This window comes from Vulpes vulpes, chromosome 12, assembly GCF_048418805.1.
Source record: "Vulpes vulpes isolate BD-2025 chromosome 12, VulVul3, whole genome shotgun sequence".
Lineage (NCBI taxonomy): Eukaryota > Metazoa > Chordata > Mammalia > Carnivora > Canidae > Vulpes > Vulpes vulpes.
In genome coordinates, this window is record NC_132791.1 from 159,675,499 (window position 1) to 159,695,316 (window position 19,818).

Here is a 19,818-nt window from a genome sequence, read left to right on the forward strand (position 1 = left end):
CAAGGTGGACAAATACTTAGAAGACAGAAGTCCCAAGACTGCCGGGGTCAGCAGATGGCTGACCCCAAGGGAAACTAGTGCCACAGGTGCGTGGATGGGCTGTGCACTGCTGCAGAGGGAAGAGCTACCTCACGGGGTCGGAAGGCTGAGTGGACCTGGAGGCTCAGAGTTCTTCCCAGTGAACTAGCACTAGGCTGTGTGTCGGATTAGCTTTTGGGGGACAAGCCTTTCCATTTGATTATTTTTTAAATTCCTACCACATAGAGGAATGTGTCATGCTGGAATGTACAATTGGCATCTGGAAATACATGCCCGGTTTCTATGGAGACATCTGTGATGCCATACACACTCCCAGGATCCCACAGGATGTGGAGCTTCCGGGCTGGCTGTGTCCAGGGCTTGGCCAGGCAGCAGGTCCCCACATGAGTGCCTGTCGCCCTCGGCAGCTTGCTCCAGACAGAGAGGCCCACGGCGGCCATCCGTCCAAGGCATCCTTCACCTGGCGGCCCAGGCCCCTCTGCCGAACCTGCAGATGATGCCGGTTGATGACAGCTCGCCCAGGAAGTGCAGCGTGGCACCCAAATTGATGGAGAAGGGGCTGATGCTCCTGCAGAGCATGGCTGGCCGGGACAACCAGGTCCCGGAGTGGAAACTGCGCCGGAGGCAGCGCTGCCTCAGCAAGTCAGCACAGGCCATCAGCCACTTCTATAGACAGAAGGTGCCACGGCCCGGGAGCCAGACAGGGATGACTTGGGGTGCCCACGTCTCCCCGTTGGCAGAAGGCCTCAAGGCCTGCTCGGTCAATGCAGCCTTCCAAATATGCTCTGGTGATGGCCAAAGACGGGCTGATGCTGGGAGCACCGAGAACTGGCAGCCCTGGAGTCTGGGAGGGAGATGGCCATCAGCTCTAGGCCTCCCTGTGGTAGGGAGGGTGTCTAGGAAAGGAGCAGAGTGGGGGGAGGAGGGGAGGAGGAAGGCAGAGCGCAGCTGGAAGGTTCCTGAATCTACCAGGGGCTCAGGGAGCCAGGAGAGCTGAGTGCAGCTCCCCAGAGGCTGCCCAAGTGGACGCCAGTGCCTGCTCCCATCGGTGCCCACAACTGTCCTGAAGCTCGAGGTTCTTGGGGCTGGGGCACGTAGCTTCCAGGGGCTCTTCCCTCAGTGTCCTGTTGTGTCCACTGCACCAGGGTGAGTCCAAGCAAGACATTAGCCCTGGGGACACCAGCTTCATGGCCGAACTGGAGGAGCTCAGAAAGATGTTTCTCTCGCGCCCCGGCTGCCCTCAGTTCAGCACCAAGGCCACGTCCATGTCTCATTATGGTGAGAGCCAACCACGAGGGGGGCCCCACGTGAAAACCACCTCCTGGCCTGGAGGAGTGGGGCCACCTTCCCAGCACCTGTCAGCTGGAGTGATGCCAGTGTGGGCCGTGCACGGTGTGTGGGCAGGAGCACCTGCTCGAACTCGTAGCAGGGCCAGCTGGGAGGGAGGCAAGGAAAAGCCTTCTTGCTTTTCTCTTGTCTCATCCACCTGATTCTGTAGGGTTAGGGGCAGGGGCCGGAGAAAAGGTTCAAAATTCTGAAAGCTGCAGGAAAGAGGTCATAAGGCCAAAGGTAGGAACCATTTTTGTTCTGACCCGGGAGAGCAGGAGGCTTGGAGAGGGCAGCCAGTCAGTCACTCAGCGGTCCCCGGGGGCCCCTAGCCAGACCAGGCTGTGCCCTAGATCTTGCAATTGCTGGGCTTGCGCCACCTCCATGTCCCCACATGTGATGCTGTCCTTAGGGACAGGGAGATGGAAGCTTCGTGCTTGTGGCTAGCAATGGGGGCCTTGTTCACATCAGAAGCGGGAGCCCCCACCCATGTAGGTCCTAAGGTCCCCTCAGAGAGCAGCCAGTGCTCCAGGTCCATGAATTCTGGGCAGGGCTGAGATGGGCCCTGCATCCTGCATTCTGCTCATAGAGCTCCCGCCACCGGCCTGATTCCTGACGACTTAGGGGAAACAGGATTTGCCCCTTGGGGCAGAGGGGTCTCTTGGAGATTTAAGGCTGAGCCATTTTTACAGATGGGGATGTGTCCTTCCAGGGAAGGGAATGCACCACTATGCAGAGATGGACTTGCACCTGGTCTGTTCCGGGTGGGCACACCAATGGGCCAGCAGGGGAAGAGACATGCGTTTCAATTTGGTCCCAGGTTTGATCCCATACATCCATACGACAAAAGTCACCTTTAATCCGACCTGAAGTTTATTTTTTTTAATTTTTTTATTTATTTATGATAGTCACAGAGAGAGAGAGAGAGGCAGAGACATAGGCAGAGGGAGAAGCAGGCTCCATGCACCGGGAGCCCGACGTGGGATTCGATCCCGGGTCCTCAGGATTGCGCCCTGGGCCAAAGGCAGGCACTAAACCGCTGCGCCACCCAGGGATCCCTGAAGTTTATTTTTTTATAAAGATTTTATTTATTCATAAGAGACCCAGAGAGAGAGAGAGAGGCAGAGACACAGACAGAGGGAGAAGCAAGCTCCATGCAGGGAGCCCAACGTGGGACGCAATCCTGGGCCGAAGGCGGTGCTAAACCCCTGAGCCACCCGGGCTGCCCCGACCTGAAGTTTAAAAAGAAATGAGGGACACCTGGATGGCTCAGTGGTTGAGCATTTGCCTTTGGCTCAGAGTGTGATCCTGGAGACCCGGGATTGAGTCCCACGTCGGGCTCCCTACATGGAACCTGCTTCTCCCTCTGCCTGTATTTCTGCCTGTCTCTCTCTCTGTGTCTCTCATGAATAAATAAATTAAATCTTAAAAAAAAAAAAAGAAATGAAATGATAGTCCCATCAATGCAGGGAGGTCTTGGGAAGATGTAGCCTTAGCTGTCATCAGCTGACATTTTTAACATCCTGCAGGCTCAGCCACCTCAGCCAAGTTGCCCAAGGACTTGTGCGTTGTCCAGCAGGGCTCAGACATGAAGGTGGACAGTGAGGGCAAGGCCGGCTGGCACGGGGGTAAGATACCCCTGGGGTCCTCTCCCTGCACCCCAGATCTGAGGCCTCTGCCTTCACCTGCTGGGGCCCCTTCCCCCCTCCAGGGCTCCTCGATCATGCTTCATGAGACCCTCCTTCCCAGGACCACCCGCCGGCCCTCTGCCCCTTACACGGGACAGATCCCTCCTTGGGCAGAACACCCTGTTCCCACGCATGAATATACTAACTTAGGTTTATCTAAAGTTGATCTCTGCATACAGAGATCTCCTTTGTCTGGATGCGAGGAAACCCCTCGCAGATGTCCGGGCCACCTGGTGCATGGTGGCATCCGGGCCACCTGGTGTCTGGGAATCTCCAAGAGCTACTATAATGATTTTCCTCCATTTCTTCAACACACACGCTGGCAGGTGGGGAGGGATGGCCAATGGCGGTCAGAGCTAGGCGGCTTGGAGGAGCGTGGCTGGGCAGCAAAGGGGATCCCTACAAGGTGACACTCTCATGGAAGGCCCCAGGGCTGCCCAGCACTTGAGATGAGTCTGACTCCCTGCTGCATCTCCACAGGGTGCCCCCTTCCATTTAGTAAGAGTGCCTGTGAGTTCAACTACTTGTGGAAGAGGAGTGAATCCCAGACCATAAGCCCGGTCTCCAGCAGCCCAGTCCTGGCGCAGAGCCACCCGAACAAACGGCTACCCTGGTACATCTCGGTCATTCATGAGAAGGTACGGCCGTGTGTGTGCACGGAGCCCCGGGCAGAGAGCCTGGACCTGACACCCAGCTCTGCATCCAGCCCCAGAGGAGGGCCAGGCCAGCCCCGGGAGCTCTTGTCGGGCATCTGGTTAGCCATCCAAGCAGATCCCCAGATGCGACCAAAACTGACCCCCAGAACCCTCCTTGGGCTTCCTCCATAAATCAGAGCTTTCAAGAATTTCTGACCCCTGTGCATCTGCATCCCAGTGGCTGGTGGTTTAAGCTGGCATTGCTTCCCTGGCTTGCAGCTCATCACACGTATCATAACCTTAACCATCCACATACCACTATTCCCACTTGAGAGAATATATTCTTAAAAATAGTAATAATCAGGGCAGCCCAGGTGGCTCAGCAGTTTAGCACTGCCTTCAGCCCAGGGCCTGATCCTGGAGACCCGGGATCGAGTCCCACGTCAGGCTCCCTGCATGGAGCCTGCTTCTCCCTCTGCCTGTGTCTCTGCCTCTTTCCCTTTCTCTCTCTCTCTCTGTCTTTCTCTCATGAATACATAAATAAAATCTTTTAAAAAATAGTAATAATCAGGGGCATCTGAGTGGCTCAGTTGTTTAAGCATCTGCCTTTGGCTCAGGATCTCGGGGTCCTGGGATCGAGTCCTACATCGGGTTCCCTGCTCAGTGGGGAGTCTGCATCTCCCTCTCCCTCTGCTCCCTCTGCTCTGCTCCCACACTCTCTCTGACAAATAAATACATAAAATCTCTAAAAAACAATAGCAATAATCAGCTTGGTGTGTAAGGGCCTACCTACGAGCTGATTCCTTATGATGTCACTCTGTGCATCTTTGTTTGTGAGAGTTTACCTGTCTAATTCCCTTGTTTGCTTTTGGGGTCAGAGTAATTCTGGCCTCAAAACAAACAATCAAAAAGTTGAGAGGCATTTTTCTCTCTGCTCTTCTGTTCTCTGGAAGAGTCTGCATGAGACTGGTGAAGAATTCATCACAGAAGGAAGTCGTGTGTCCAGAGAGTCCTCACAGGGGAGGTTTTCCAAATAGGAAATTTGCTTCCTTGAAAGATATTCAGATTTTCTCCTCCCTCTTGTGTCAGTTTGGATAGGCTATGTTTTGTGAGGAATGCCTCTGCTTCATGTACATTTTCAGATTTGTTAGCCTGATCCTGTGCTTAATGGTCTCCGAATCCCCCTCTAATTTCTGCAGGAGATTCCGCAGGAGCGAGAGCCTCCCTTCCATTCTGGACAGTGCTTCCTTGTACCTTTTTTCTCTCTCTCTCTCTCTCTTTTCTTAGAATCACCTTCTGTTGTTGGTGGTGAGTCTTTAATGACAGTCATGGAAATGAGCACCATAAAGTGTTGGGCAGCTAGTGAGAACACAAAACCCTGATAGCGTGGCTGCACGAATCTTCGTTTTACTTTTACCTCCTGACACTCTGCCTCCGCATTTTCACAATTTTAAATGTGTCAATATCCTGTGACCACTGTAGGGAAAGCAGTTCCACGTCAGGGAAAGCCTGAGGATGCAGTCAGGTAGAGCCACACAGATCTGTGTAAAAGGATGTTCTCTGCAGTGTTTTCATTTATGCCAACCATGGGAAGGAGAAAGCACTCATGTGTGAAGTGGAAGGGCTGCAGGCTTGGCTGGCTCCAGGGGCTTGGAAGGTGTCCTTAGGGTTCTCCTTGTCTCATCTCCACCTGGTCTGAGCTGGCATAGGGAGTGCTTCTCCCCTGGAAGCAGGAGGACCATCTGCAGTGACAGGGACCCTTGAGAACTGCCCTGCCTCCCCACGCTGCACCTTCCCCTTCCTCTCCCCTGTTTCCCTACTGGTCCTCCACATTCTCATCCTTTCATCCTTGTCATTCCCTCCTCCCACTGTAGCCTGCAGCTCTTTCCTGGAGCCCTTCTATGGTTGCCTAGATGCTGGCTTCCTTGCTCGCTCCAGCTCCAGTCCGTGCACGGGAGGCTGTGCATCTGTCCCCACCACAGCTTCGGCCTCACCCCTACAAGTCCTGATATGTCTTGATGATGTTCATTATCATTCCGCTTAAAATGTTTTTTAACTTCCTTTGTGCCTTCTGCTTCTTTGTTTTATGGGCTACGCAGAGGCCGGGCACTTAAATTCTAAACATTTGGAAAACATCCTACTTATGTTCCTTTCTCCCTGGGATTACGCTGGGACCCCTCCCCCCAGGCCCCCAGGGCTTCCTTTACTGCTGCTCCCAATTCAGAGCTGTTCAGGGCAAGGTCTTCGGTTTCCATTTATCCAAGAACATGGGTATTCGTCTCCAACTCTGAGGAAGCGAGGGCACAGAGAGTTTGAGCATGGATGGTGGAGGGGCAGAGGGCTTGGCTCCCTGACAAGCTCTGGGGTGGCTCTTGGGGCGTGTTGCTGGTTCGTTGTGGGGCAGCATGGAATGATGGTGTCCCTTGCTGCAGCTGGCGGGTGTGGGGGCGCCGGCCAGGACTGGGCCTGACAGGGAGGCTGCCAGGAACCTCCCCAGTAAGGATTTGGGGCCTGCCCTCTGGCGGGAGTGGCTGGGATTTCAGGGTCCCAGGACAGCTAGTCTGCTCCTCCTGGGCTTGAAGCCCCCGCTCCACAGGCACCAGGTGGAGAGGGTGGGTCAGGAAGGAGCCTGCGTGGCACCCAGGGGCCGCCCGTGCTTTTGTGCCCAGGATCACTGCCTGCTCATGCTGGGGGAGGAAGTGCAGCGCCTGTCGGAGCTGGAGGTGCTACTTCAGAAGAGAGATGAGGAGGTCCTGGCCCTCCAGGAGGAGAAGGAGGCCTTGAAGAAGCAGCTAAAGTACCTCCTCAAGAGCAAAGGCCCAGAGATGTGGGTGAGCCAGGGCATGAAGGTGAGTGGGGCCCTTGTCACAGGTTCTGCATCCAATGCGTCCAAAGTTCCTGGTGGCCCTCGGGCCCCTGACAAATGCCCCATCATCCACATCCTCGTGGGACCTCAGCCCAGAAAAAGAGCCGTGAGCTGGACACCTAGACCCCTGTGCTTTGCTGCTGGCTTGCTTTCCCACCTGGGACAGGTCATGTCATACTCTGGACTCAGTGTCCTTACCTGGAAGATGAGGGCCAGCTCCTCTGAAATCCTGTAGGATGGAAGGGAGGCTCCAGACCTGGCCTCACTGTGGGCCTAGTGGGCATGGTGGCTTGGATTAGCCTGATCTTTCTGGCCACAGGATGTTCAGTGTCCTTGCCTATAAAGCCAGGAGGGGAATGCCGCCCCTCCCCAGATCTGGGCAGAGGATTGAATGAGGCAGGTCCTGGTAGGGCACAGGGGTGGCCCCAAGATGCCACCAGAGAACACTGCCTAGAAATGGATATTGCGGTGCCAGCAGGCAGGGGCAGAGGGAATCTGAAGAAGCTTGGGGGCATCAGCTTGCCTTCCTTATTCCCTGGCCTCCCAGGGGCTGTTAGAGATTTGTGGGCCCACAGTGGGCCTGCAGTGACATCACCGTAGGCATGGCAGGCTGGTCCTCCATTCTTGGAACAAAGCAGGTGTGCCCATTGCTGCAAGGCCACTTGCTGGGGCTGGGCCAGGAGAGTCTGAAACCACGCTATTCCCAGGGCTGCCCTGTGCAGGTCACCATCCCCCCAGGGCCACCCATCTGCAGGTCACCATCCCCCCAGGGCCGCCCATCTGCAGGTCACTGCCCCCTTCTCACCAACAAGGCATCCTTGGCAGGAAGACACTGGGTCCCCCTATCCCCTGCAATATGGAGAGGTGGCTGTCCCCTTCCAGAAGGGCAGGTCTCAGCACATCTCTGGGGGCTGCTGAGGGTGCAGTCTGAATCCCTGAGGCTTACAGGAGTGGCCCACTTACAGGAGCCTGTGCCAAAGCCCCTGGGGAGGATGAGCATCCTGAAAACCTTCTTCAGAGATGAGGAGGAGCTGCAGCGCTGGAGGCAGGTGCGGGCTGGCCGGGATACTGAGCGGGCAGGCTTGGCCCTGGGCTCCCCCTCTCCAGGGCTGCCGGGTACTGCCCAGGCCATGGTGTCCTACCTGCAGCCCTGCCCTGGTGGCCTTTCCCAAGTTGTAGGCCCTCAACTCCAACTCTGGAGACTCCCTTCCATCCTACAGGATTTCAGAGGAGCAGGTGCAGGGTGGCAGGGCAGCTCCTGGAGAAGCGACTCCCACTCCACCGCCCCAGGGGTGCCAGGCTATTGTGGTCTCCTGAGATCTGTGAGGCTGGGGGCTGTCACAGCTGCTAGGGGCAGTGTCCCCACTGCTAGTGTGTTTCCTCCTCCTGCACTCCCGCCCAGGACCCCAACCCTCTCCCAGCTCCAGGAGGAGTATACCATGATCAGCAGAGGCAAAGACCTGGAAGGCATTGGCGGTGAAGAAGAGGCTGCGCACAGGGAGGCTGAGGAGGCTGTGGACAAGGAAGGGAAGGGCCCAGCAGACAGGATGGGGGGTGAGGAGCAGGAGCTGCCGGAGGAGGAGGAGGAAGAGGAGGAGGAGGGGGTAGAGCAGGAGGAGGAGAAGGAGGTACAGGAGGACGAGGACCAGTGCAGGAGGAGTTCCCGCTCCCTGGAAGAGGCCTTTGAGCAGGAGCTGATAGCACAGCTGGAGGAGTACGAGCAAGTGTTCCAAGAGTTCCAGACAGAGCTGGAGATCACCAGGACCAGATACTCGCTTGCAACAGGTGGGGCGCTGGGGGCCCAGGAGCCATAGGAGAGCAGGTGGCCCAGGGGACCAAGGGACTCGGGGCAGGAGGCTGCAGCCTGCAGCTGGGGCCACAGAGTCCCTTGTCCTGGCCTCCCAGTGCACTGCCCGCTCCCCCCCTCCCGTGCTCACACAGGGACCATCACGTCTTTACAACGCCAAGTGGACTTCCAGGAGTCCCAACTGCAGCAGGTGAACACGGAGAACAACACCTTGCAGAAGGAGCTCCGGGAGCGGAAGGACCAGTTACAGGCCATGTCCAACAAGGTGGCCGTGCCCCTGTCACGCGGCGGGTGCCAGCAGCCCCTCCAGTCCCACTGCTGGGCATGTGGAGTGGAAGCCGGGAGCCCGGGGGGCGTCCCGGGTCACAGCATGCCCCACAGCCCTGCACTGCCTGCTGGCCCTCACCATCCTCCTGGAGCTGCATGGCTCCTGGCCACTTCTTCAGCGTCCCTGGGTCCTCAGGTCCCAGGGCTGAGCACACACACTTAGGGGGGCCATCAGTCCGCCGAGCCCACCTCTTGCTAAGATTTTCACACACATAGCCTAAAGAACCAAATAGTCCCACAGGCTTGTTGCAAACAGGGGCATGCCCCACTCTCCTCCTACATGTGTGCCCAGCTCCCAGGGCAACCGCTTTCGACTCTTCTTTGGGAATCATCTGCAGGTCTCCAGATGGCAGGCTCCTAACGCCTGTTCTGGATTTTTCTCCATCGTCTCATTAGCTAGCGCTTCCCTCTTTCACACCTTCCCACCCTCGGCTTGGGGCCCCCGGCACAGGATATCCACCTCCCGCCAGCACCATCCCACCACAGTGAGGTGGTCGGGCTATAGTTATCAGCAGCTTATGCCCACCGGGGACTCAAACATGGGCTTTTGCCAAAAGGATTAAGATTCCTTCTCTTTTCTGATCCACTCCCATGTTTTCACTGGAGTGCATCCTGCAGTAGTCTTCTGATAAAAAAAATGAGTGGGTGTAAATTTGGGGGGACATTGTATTCTGCTAATGTCCTAATTCTACATCTCGATAGAATTTGTGTGGAACAGGGTGCCTGGGCAGCTCAGCCAGTGAAGCATCTGTATTTGGCTCAGGCCATGATCTTAGGGTCCTGGGAAAGAGTCATAGGGCGGGCTCTCTGCTCAGCAGGGAGTCTGCTTCTTCCTCTCCCTCTGCCCCTCCCCCTGCTTGTGCTCTCTCTCTCTCTCTCTCTCTCTCTCTCTCTCTGTCAAATAAATAAAATCTTAAAAAAAAAAAAAAAAAAAGAACTTCGTTGGACCCAAACCGCAGCCAGGAGAGCAGTGAGGGCTCTGCCATGGACCCAAGTGGCCAAGGCTGCTAGAGGGAAGCCCTGTACATTCCCGGCTCTCTCCTGCCTGGGATTCGGGTCTGGGTGCACTGCTGCCTCTTTGGAAAACCGCCGAGTGCCGTCTTTGTCCCCGGTGTCCCCAGTGTTTGCAGAGTGGTGCTAGTTCAGGACTATTGCCTGTCCTGGGCTCTGAGGGCCCAACTGGGGACATGTGTCCTTCATCTTGTTTCCTGAATTCTCCCCCTGGCGTCACCAGGCCCCTGTTCCTCCTCCTCTTGCTGTGCACTCCCCTGCTAGCCATCTCCCTGTAGTTTTGCTCTACTGTCCACATGCCGGGCACATTAGCCAGAGCCACCTCCTGCCTCTGCCTTTGTCACACTATGGCTTCCACGATCACTCTTATTCTCTGAACTTTTGTCTTTTATTTCACGGTTCAGTGTCTTGCCTACCCCATGGAACGCTTACCATCTCTGGGCTTAACTTCCTACACCTTTGTGATCTCCTGCAAGGGCCCTGGGTCCCTTTGTTTTAGTCTCTGTCACAAGAGAGTTTTGCTCCAGCATGAGAGCCAAGCACGGCTCTGAGCACATGGGGCATGTGTGGGTACTTTAGCTGAGTGTTTGGAGGTCCTCGTGTTAGGTCAGATTGCCCTGGAATCTGGGAACCTAGAAGTTTCTTCCCTGGAATATAAAGGCCTCGCTGCCTGTGTTCTGGGAGCCAAGCTGGGAAGACAGTTGGGGCATCCCCGTTGGGGACCCGCATCCTGCATCTGGAGCCTGGGGTCTCCCCACTCCACTGCGCCTGGCACATCCCCAGCCAGAGACCCTCTGCAGTGTCCCTGACATCCAGTCTGGCAGGTGGACAAGGAGCAGGGTCCTGGCTGCTTGAGGGTGAGAACTGGTCTGCGGCTCTCAGTCTCTCAGAAATCCTCCGCCGATCCTTCCCACATCAGGCTTCAGATCCAGAAGAACCCACAGCACCAATTTCTGAGATTTAGGGACTCTGAAGAGTGAGCTAGGCTTGTTCTCCATGCCCCTGTTGCTGGCCCTGCTTTCCAGTGCCCCACGGGGGTGCCGTCTTCCCCCTTCTTGTCCTCTGCAGAAGTCCCACTGCTTTCATCTTACTGAGGTTCAGGTGGAAGAGCTGGACGCACGTGCTCGGTCTGTCCTCTTGCCCCCGACCTCCTGAGCCAACTGCCTGTCTGCCTTCCAGTTCTCGAACCTCAGGGAAGACAAGAAGCATGAAGAGATGATGGGCGTCATCGAGAAGGACAATCTTCTTCTCCGCCAGGTGACCGCCAGGCATGGTTAAACTGTCAGCCAGATGGCTGTTCTTGCTCTAAGCCCTGACAGTGTGGGGAAGATGAGCTGGAGAACCCCTCCACAGTGAGTCAGGCCCCCCTACCTCAGGCAGCACCCTATCCACCAATTGCAGGAGCGCCTGCACACAGAGGCCTCGTGCCATTGTTGGCGATCAGACTCGACCCCATGAGAGTTGGCTGACTTCAGGAGGGGAGAAGGGGCAGGGAGCGGGCAACCCGTTTGGGCCAGGTGGGCCTACTCGCCTACCCTCCCCGGTTCCCCTGCAGCAAGTGTCGGAGCTGCAGAGCAAACTCGAGAAGCAGGAGCACACCATCTCGGAGTTCGACGCCAAAGTCAGCGAGCTGCAGGCCCAGGTGAGCCAGAACCAGAACCACCTGCAGAGACGCAAGTGGCTGCAGGAGGAGATGTTGAGCAAGAATGAGATGATCCAGCAGGCGGAGCAGCAGGCGCGTGTGGCCCTGGAGAGCGCCCAGTCCCGGGTAGGCCCCAGGTGCAGAGCGCCAGCGCCCTCGCCCACGGCCGACGGAGGCGGACAGGGTCTGAGGCTCATTTCCCCGGTATCCCTGCCCCTGGCACAGAGTTGACGCTCCAGAAACAGTGGCAGAGAGGGCAAAGGTGTGATGGGGCTTGCACACTTTGGCCAGGGTGGCAAGAGGGAGCCCCCAGGGTGGAGTGCCTCGTTGGCTCCATGTATGGCTTGTCCTGTGAAGGGGCACAAGGCTTTGGACAGCCAGCCAGGAAGGAGAGCTCCAGGCCGGGGGTATGACAGTAAGAGTGCCATCCATTTATAATTTTCGGGTGCTTGCGTGGGTCCAGCACCGTTCTAAACTGCTCAGTGAAGTCCCCTAACATCCTGAACAAAGCTACGAAGCAGGTGTTCTTAGCATCCTCACTGGACACATAAAGCGCCTGCAGCCCAAGGGAGCGAAATAACCTGCCTGAGGCTGCAGAGCTTTGTAGGGCTGGTGCTGGGATGTGAAGAGCCGGATCCCACATCTGACCCCCCCATGCTGCACGTGAGCTATGGCCCAGGGGGAGGCCGAGGTGCCCTCTCCTGAGGTACGCAGGCCAGAAAGGAAATCAGGAAAGAGCCATCCTGATTCCAAATCCCAAAACCAGCAAAAAGAAAGGTCCTGTGCATGTAGGCTTTTGACAGAGCACCTTCCCCACCCACCCAGAGCCCTGCTGTGTCCAGGTGTGTTCTCCTCCCCCCAGGTGCCAGCCTCCTGCTGGATGGCTCGGCAGTGTCGCCGAGGGCCCTTCACCTGTTCTTTTGCATAAAGATGTGTTTCAGATCCCGCAATACACGCAGCTGGAGCGTTAGCCGGTGATGGTGTATCGGTAGCTGGGTGACTCTTGTCTGGAATGCTGTACTGGGAAAGTCTGGGAGGGTCTGGGGTCTGCAGGAAGAGGTGCCGAGCGCCTTGAGTGACGTCTGAGTCAGCCGGGGTGTGGGGCCCAGTGGCCAGACTTCCCAGGTGATCGCCATCCCTTACCCAGCAGGGGTCACCTCCAGGACCACCTCCGGGGGGGTGAGCCCCCCCTCACCATCTGTTCCCTCAGTGACCCCCACACCCAGTACGGTATCTGGCAAAGAGCTGGCATCAATCCACATGGGAAAGAAAGGAAGCCCCCTCCCCACCCAAGGTCAAGAGCTCCTAACATCCCCTCTGTCACTTAAACACTGTCTCAGAGGCAAAGTGGACAAGCCTGCAGCCCTTTTTAGGCAATGCAAACTCTCTTTTGGCTGGTGCTCACCCGGTACTCCTGCATCATCAGGGCTCCTGGACACAGGGTGAGGAGCTGGTGCTGAGCAGCCACCATGACTGGGGGGACCCGTCTGAGTGTTCCTGGGGTCCTGCACACACACACACACACAAGGATGCCGATGACAGCAAGACTAGACAGCCTGAACTCCATCCTAGTTAACACCTGGTTCATGCAAACAGCCATTACAAGAAAAGGAAAAAGGGCTAGGGGTGCGACCGGGCGGGGCCTGCAGGTGTTCCCCCCAGTGCTAACCGAGGGGCTGAGAAGCATGCAGGGTGCTCCTCGGGCATTGGGAGTCTCCCCTGGAGTCAGGAGGGAACCTTGGGGAAGGGGGAATAGCCTGCGGGATTGTTCGGAGCCCTTGTACTATTTTTCCTTTCTTAAACCATGTGCAGGTTTTACTTTTTCAATTAAAAAAAAAAAAAAAGAGTGGAGCAACTTAAAGCCTGGGTGTCAAGCCGCCCTGGGCCTGGGTTTTGATCTGGCACCTTCTAGCTCACAGGCAGACAAGCTGGCCTCTTCAACCACGTCCAGTTCCTAAAGCTGTGAAATGTGAGGACAGACCTACCTTCTGGAAAGCTCTACTCAGGGGTGGGTGTGATGTGCCCCCTCCTTCCCTTTGCTCACAGCTTGAAAGACTGAGAAACAAGATCATCCAGGCTACCTTCAGCACCTCCGGGGGCAAGTCCTTTGCCACTGAGATCTCGGACAACGACATTCTAGAAGCCTTGCAGGTATCTCCAGTGCTGGGATGCCTCCTCATCCCTGAGGCTGTGTCTCTAGGTCAGAGTGTGCTGATGTGCAGCCCAGGGGCTGGGGGGTGGGGAGCTGCATGGATGCTGGGGATCCCCATTCTTGTCCTGGCTGTGTCACTCTTCCACTGGGACCCTTCCACTGGAATCATCCTTGCTCTCTGCTCAGGCAGAGGGGGCCAGATGTCCCGAAAAGGTGGTGATGCTGGACACCTGGCAAGGCTAGGCTGCTCTCAGCATTCATCTGTAGGGTGCTGTTGGGGTACTGGAGATTGTCCAGCAGCAGGAGACACCCCCAGACTCTGTCCAGCTCAGCCTCTTTGGGGATGCTTCTTGGTGCTTTGGTGTGACTTGTCGTCTTGCTGACCTCAAGCAGAGGCAACCCGGGGACAGGGGTGCGGGAGAAATAGTGCAGGCTTTGGGCTGGCAGGGTCATGTAGTTATCCCTGTGGGCCTTGGCTGAGAAGCTACAGGCTGGTCACTTGATTTCACTGAGCCGCAAGCCTCCCTCTGCACATAGACATGGTGGCAACAGGGCTGGGAGAAGAGCTCCTGACTGTCCCTGCTCTATGCAAGGCCATATGGACTTCTCACTAGGGGCTGCTTCTGTCCCCATGCCCCAAGCCTCCCATGCATGGCCCTCCGCCCCGGCAGCTGCCTGTGACCTTGCAGTGTCCACATGTCCCAAAGACCTGATTTCTTTCCTCTATGTTGTGGGGGGTCCCGGGTCAGTAGTGCCCCTGGAGGGTGGCAACAGTCCTGGAGGGTGGGCTGCAGGAGGGCCTGGGGAGATGTCTCTGCAGCCTAGCTCCTGTTGCTGGGTGTGGGGGAGAGGAAGGAGGGAGGACTGGGAAGGGGGATGGGAGAGGTCATCAATACCACTCAGGAGCCAGGAAGGAGCCCCTCTCCTGGGCCAGTGTGGCACATAAGACAGTGATGTGCCAAAGCAGGAGACGTGAGGGAGGTGGCAGGCCACCTGCCTGTGTGCAGGACAGAAGGGACTTGAGGGACAGACTGGATGGCTTCTGAGGTCTCTTGGTCTGGGTTGCTTGAAATTCTCAGAGGACATAAGAGATGTAGTTAGTGCTGCTTCAGGGAACAGGTGTATCTCTGAGATGTGGCGGGCATCTCTTCCCAACTCTGCGTCCTGTGGCTTCACCTCCCCAGCTGGGTCAGCAGTGCTGGGGGGTGTTTCCAGCCCAGAGCTACCCCAGCCCACCCCACCTCAGCCCATTCACGGCACACCCTGCTGCCAGCACCCTCTGGGGGAGGAGAGGTCCCCACAGCCACAGGCTTCTGTTCCAGAGGATCATTTCAGAAAGAGCCGACTACTATAATCAGCTGAAACAGAAAGGTGTCCGAGTGCCTCCGCTGCAGCAGGCCGAGGCTTTATCTTCCTCAAGCAAGTCCAAGAAGCTACCCTCCAAGTAGACCCCGATGGTGCCCCCGGAACCGCGGCCCAGTGGAGGCCGGCACCCAGCTCAGGGAGCCACCCCTGTGTTTTAGAATTAAACTTTGCTGTTGGCCATGGGCTCAGCTTTTCCTTCCCCGGGACTCGTGGGCCTTGGGCTACAACCACAGCCTCCGCCTGCACCCCTGGCTCCTTCCTGGGGAGACCCCCACACGGAGCATGGCTGCCAGGCTGGGAGGCTGGAGCCTGGGTGCCCACACACTCCGGTTCAGCCCGCCCTGGTCCTTCCTTCCACCTGCTGCACAAACCTGGGAGGTGGGGGCTCCCCTGGCTGGGGCGCTGCTTTCTTGCTGCGACCCCTTTGGAAGAAGGTGGAGGCGGTTTTCTACTGTTCCCGCCATGGCTGCAGGGTGAAAGCTCCGGGTGGCAGGACCCCTCATCTGCGCAGCCTACCCCGGTCCCGCAGCTCGCAGGCTGAATGCAGGCACCCGTCAACGGCGTCCTGACTTCGCCCTCCACCCTCCACCCGTGCGCGCAGCGGGACTCTCCTGAGCCGCGCTCGGCACCTCCACCCCCCGACGGAGGGCGCTGGAGGAGCTGAGCCAGGAACCCCGCTCAGGCTCCCGAGGGGCGCCCCCCTTGGGCCACCTCGCCTCCGCCTCTCTGTTCAGACCCAGGCGCGCCCCGAGGCTCCAGGGCCCGGCACCTGCGCCCTCTAGGAGGGGACCTGGCCCCCTCGCCCCTGCGACCCCCGAGGGCCCTGATGCCCCGGCGGCCCTCTTTCCTCTACGGTCCCTCGCCCCGGTGTCCCCCTCCCCTGCAGACCCACTCCTCTGAGGTCTCCCTCCCCTGGGGGCCCCTCTCCCCCTGCAGCCTGTCCCCTGCAGCACGCACGCCCTCGGGCGGCGCCCTCCGGAACACCTGGGCCTGGGGTCAGCGCCTCCGAGAGCCCGGTGCCTCCCCGCCCCGCCCCGCCCCAGGCCCCGCCCCCGTGATGCCCCGCCCCTCTGAGGCCCCGCCCCTCCTAGACCCCGCCCCTCCTAGGCCCCGCCCCGAGGCCCCGCCCCTTTGAGGCCCCGCCCCCAGGGCGCCCCGCCCCCGAGGACGCCCCGCCCCCCCGGCCGGGGACACGTCTGCGCTGCGCGGAGGGCGGGAGGCAGAGGCCGGTGGACTTGCGCCGGGGGCAGCCTCCTCGCGCGGGCGGACGGAGGAGGTGGGCCTGGCCGCGGCCTCCCTGCCCTGCGAGCCGCCGCCCGGGAGAGCGGAGCCGCGGGGCCGGCGGGGGCGGGGGTGACCCGGCCACGTGCGGGAGCTGTCCGCTCGCCTCCTGCTGGCCGCCGGAGGGGTGAGGGTGACACCCCAGCTCCTCCCGGGCCGCCCCTCCCCACCTTTTCTTTGCCATTTTTTTCAGGTTGGAGGCATCGGCCACTCCTCGGACCTTGATCTGGGACCTGGGAGGAGGCAAAACACAGTGGCCAGGCTCTGACCACCTGACCACCTTCCTGGGTGCTGGAGTCTGGGCGTCCACGCCAGGACTCTCCCTTTGTAAGTTGTGGGCTCCCGGACGGTGCTATGGGGGCGAAGGAGTCTAAGGGACGCAGTGGCACCCCCGAGGGTCCCCACCTTGGCGAGTGTCTCCGGGCAGCGCAGCCCCGGCTCCTGCTACAGGCTGTGACCCTCCGGTGGGGGCCTGGAGAGTGAGGCCCTCAGGAGCTCAGTGCTGGGCCCCTCACCAGTTTCCAGTGGCTCTGTCCAACCAGGATGGCCTGAGAGCCACAAGCTAGTCTCCATCAGTTAGGAATGCTTACTGCCGTGCGGGACAGGAACCCAAGCTTGAACAGGTGGGGGGCTGACTCTTCTCACCAAGAAGCCCAGGGCTGGGTAATTGGTGTGGATTTAGAGACTCAACACCATGAGGGCAGGTGTTGCATGGATATCCGGGTTGCAAGGTGGCTCTGCAGTTCCCGCCATCGCACCAGGGCAGGAAGAAAGAGGTGGCTACTATTTCTTTGGTGAAAAGAAGAAAGCCCCAGCTCCTGCTACACCCCAGCACTTTGCCCTCACCGGGCTGACATGGGAAGGCAGGGGCCAGGGTGTGACTATTGCCTTACTCGGGGTGGGACATTGCAGCCTGGAACAGGTTGGGGATTGTGCCCACAGGCAGCAGAGGGGGCATGTTAGGTAGACAGCTAACAGAGTTGGCCCAGAGCCCCTCCCCCAGATACCTGGGAAAGCACAGCCCACACTCAGCAGACGCTCGGGCTCCCTTGGGCCTGTGCACAGCCACTGACCTGAGCGGCTGCTGTAAAGCAGGTGCTCCCACCTGCCAGGCAGGCCTTGTGGCTCTGAGCCAAGCTCCCTTCCTGCCTCCCCTGGCCTGACCCTGGGAAAGAGACGGACATGGAGGCACAGCAGGAGTTTAAGAACTGCCAGGTCTCATGAGTTTCTGGGTTGGTCTCTTGCTGTTTAGTGGCCCGCTGCGCCTTTAAGCCTCTCCACGATTCTGTGGGAGGGGGCCCCTAGGTGAGAGACCCCTGGACTCCCAGCAGACCCAGGTGCCCGCAGGCTGCAGCTTCTCCCCCAGGCCTCCCTGACCAGCCAGACAGACCGTACCAGCCACTGCCCCATCCCTTGCCGTCCCAGCCTCTGGAGAAGCTCTGGGCCTTATCTGTCAAGAATGGGAGGGAAGGAAGTCAGCTATCAGGTCAGGGACTCACAGTGCCCTGGTGTCTGTGTCCTGGCCAGCTGGAAACAGTCTCTCACATTCCTGAGGGCAGGGCTGGCGGGCCCGCAGCCTCCCTAGGTTGGAATTCCTGCTCTGCCTCTCCCAGTGTGACCTGGGGCAAGTGGTGTGACCATGTGGCATCCTGGTCCCCTGTAAGCCAGGTAGAAGATGCAAGGAGAGGAGCCAGCCCACTGTGGCACCCGTCCTACCCCTGCTGCCACCCCCAGGCAACCCCACACGGAGCCCCAACCGCCCACCGGGGCCAGGTCGCCTGCCTCAGTGTCCCTGCCCGTGGGTGCCGCAGCACACCTTCTGCCTCTCGCCGTAGCTCCTGCAGCATGCAGCCCCAGGACAGCGGCATCCAGTACAGCCGGTGGGATGACGGCAGCCGGGATGCAGTCCATGTGGCGGCTGTGGCCAGCACAGGGGAGGCCTCGAGCTGGGAGAGGTGAGAGCCCCCAGATCCGTGGGAGGAGCCCTCCACCGCCTTGTCCCTCTTGGCGGCTTCCGTGCTGCGGGTCCCCCCACCCCAGCCCCCCCAGCAAACCCAGGCCTGGCACCTCTGTGTGCGTCTTCCCTCCTTCGGGGTCCACCTGCCCTGGGCCCCGCTCCCCTCCAGCCTAGCCCCTGGTCCACCCGGGGGCTCATGTGCCGGCGATTCTCTCTCTAGGATCTCCCGGAAGCTGTGCTCAGGCAAGCTGGGTATCAGCATGAAGGTGCTGGGCGGACTGGCCCTCTTCTGGGTCGTCTTCATCCTGGGCTATATCACCGGCTACTACGTGCACAAGTGCAAATAAGGCCGCCGGCACGCACGCTCGGGGCTGGCTGCCTGTGCTTGGGGATGTGCGCTTGGACGGATACTCCGTACACCAGAACCCCCTCTGTATACACAGAACCTCATATACATGGATCCTCGTGTACACAAGACTCTTCTCTGAACACACAGACTCAACCCCGACACACATACAGACCCCAGGGGCAGACAGCACACTCTGGCCACCGCAGGTACACATGGGCACATGCCTGGCACAGGCAGCCAGCTGGGGGTCACATGGCCGAGAGACTTGGGCCAGCCTGAGCCAGGGCTGCAGGACACTCCAGGCTGGACTCAGGGCCCCTAGAGACCCTGCTGAGAAGGCCCAGGCCTGGCAGCTCCAGGTGGGGGGTCCTCCCTGTATGGCCCTGGCTGGGTCCCTACCCTTTCTGGGTTCTCTGGCTCCTGCAAGGATGGCTCTGGGGAGAGGTTGCATGTCCCTCTGTCCACCCATCCTGGGCAGGGTGGGGAGTGGGACCTTGGCCCTGTCTGGGACTCACCACCACATCTTCCTTGCAGTGAAGGGGGGCACGGTTGTTCCTGAGGTGCCCCCTCGAGGCAGCTGGTCCCCCACTATGCCCTGAGGGAGTCTGTGTACCAAGGCAGCCATTAAAAGTCTGTTGATTGAAATATGGGTGAGGCCTCTTCCACGGGCCCCCCAGGTGCCTGCCCCGTGCAAGGCCCAAGGTGGGGCAGTTGGCGGGCATGGGAGGCTGCTGGGAAGGGCCTGTCCTCCCTCCAACTTGGCTCTGTGCCTTGGAATGTGTTTCTGCCTGGCTGGGCCCTCTTGTGGGAAGGGAGCCCCTGGGGGCAGGCCTGAGGACTGGCAGGTGGTGGGACCTGTTCGTGTCTCCCCTGACCTGGACAGGGCCTCCGGGCTCAGGGCTTCAGGCCCTCCTGGGCCGCACGCGCACACCCACCTACCCACCACAAGCTCACATCTCAGGCCCTGTAGACCCTTGCCAGAAACACTTAGCAGAGGGCTTTCTCCCCTAGGACTGAGGGCAGGAGCTGAGGGACAATCACTGTCCTCATGGGGCCTGGGATCGGAGGTCACGTGGCAGACCTGCGTGTCAGAGGCCAAGCTGGCAGGGGAGGGGAGAGACCCCACAAGGCTGGCCTGCCCGGTAGAGAGGGCTGCACCACCCAGGTGATTCCTCGCTCTGTCCACGGGGCAGGAGTGGCACCTGGTGGGCCTGTCCTGGGTTAGGGTCTGCTGTGGGGTGGGAACGGGGGAAGCCAGTTAAGGGGCATTGGCAGAGGGTTTGGCCCGGCTAGCCCTAGTCTCTGGGCCTCAGTGCCTGTCTCCAAAAAGACCTACCTCCTAGCCCCGAGTGGCCATCCTCCAGGAGGGAGGG

At 59.1% G+C, this 19,818-nt stretch overlaps 2 protein-coding genes across 2 annotated transcripts; both read left to right on the top strand.

Annotated features, from left to right (window-relative positions):
* The first annotated feature begins 535 nt into the window (after nucleotides 1–535).
* CCDC27 (coiled-coil domain containing 27) lies at nucleotides 536–14,941 on the top strand. Its single transcript, XM_026004885.2, has 12 exons — nucleotides 536–718; nucleotides 1,185–1,317; nucleotides 2,895–2,993; nucleotides 3,534–3,691; nucleotides 6,358–6,582; nucleotides 7,535–7,603; nucleotides 7,976–8,339; nucleotides 8,496–8,626; nucleotides 10,879–10,956; nucleotides 11,255–11,467; nucleotides 13,388–13,492; nucleotides 14,816–14,941. Exons 1-12 carry the CDS (start codon nucleotides 536–538, stop codon nucleotides 14,939–14,941), a joined length of 1,884 nt encoding a protein of 627 aa, XP_025860670.2.
* A 1,082-nt stretch (nucleotides 14,942–16,023) lies between these two features.
* SMIM1 (small integral membrane protein 1 (Vel blood group)) lies at nucleotides 16,024–19,090 on the top strand. The gene is made up of 4 exons (XM_026004897.2): nucleotides 16,024–16,134; nucleotides 16,333–16,466; nucleotides 17,975–18,094; nucleotides 18,317–19,090. Exons 3-4 carry the CDS (start codon nucleotides 17,985–17,987, stop codon nucleotides 18,441–18,443), a joined length of 237 nt encoding a protein of 78 aa, XP_025860682.1. The 5' UTR covers nucleotides 16,024–16,134; nucleotides 16,333–16,466; nucleotides 17,975–17,984; the 3' UTR covers nucleotides 18,444–19,090.
* The last annotated feature ends 728 nt before the right edge of the window (nucleotides 19,091–19,818 follow it).

What these genes read in the sequence shown, in the direction of transcription:
- CCDC27 (XM_026004885.2), top strand. Translation starts at nt 536, where the DNA reads ATGCCGGTTGATGACAGCTCGCCCAGGAAGTGCAGCGTGGCACCCAAA. An exon ending in TCTCGGTCATTCATGAGAAG is followed by an intron (nt 3,692 to 6,357) that starts GTACGGCCGTGT and finishes TTTTGTGCCCAG; the next exon opens with GATCACTGCCTGCTCATGCT. An exon ending in ACAATCTTCTTCTCCGCCAG is followed by an intron (nt 10,957 to 11,254) that starts GTGACCGCCAGG and finishes GTTCCCCTGCAG; the next exon opens with CAAGTGTCGGAGCTGCAGAG.
- SMIM1 (XM_026004897.2), top strand. Translation starts at nt 17,985, where the DNA reads ATGCAGCCCCAGGACAGCGGCATCCAGTACAGCCGGTGGGATGACGGC. An exon ending in GAGGCCTCGAGCTGGGAGAG is followed by an intron (nt 18,095 to 18,316) that starts GTGAGAGCCCCC and finishes TTCTCTCTCTAG; the next exon opens with GATCTCCCGGAAGCTGTGCT.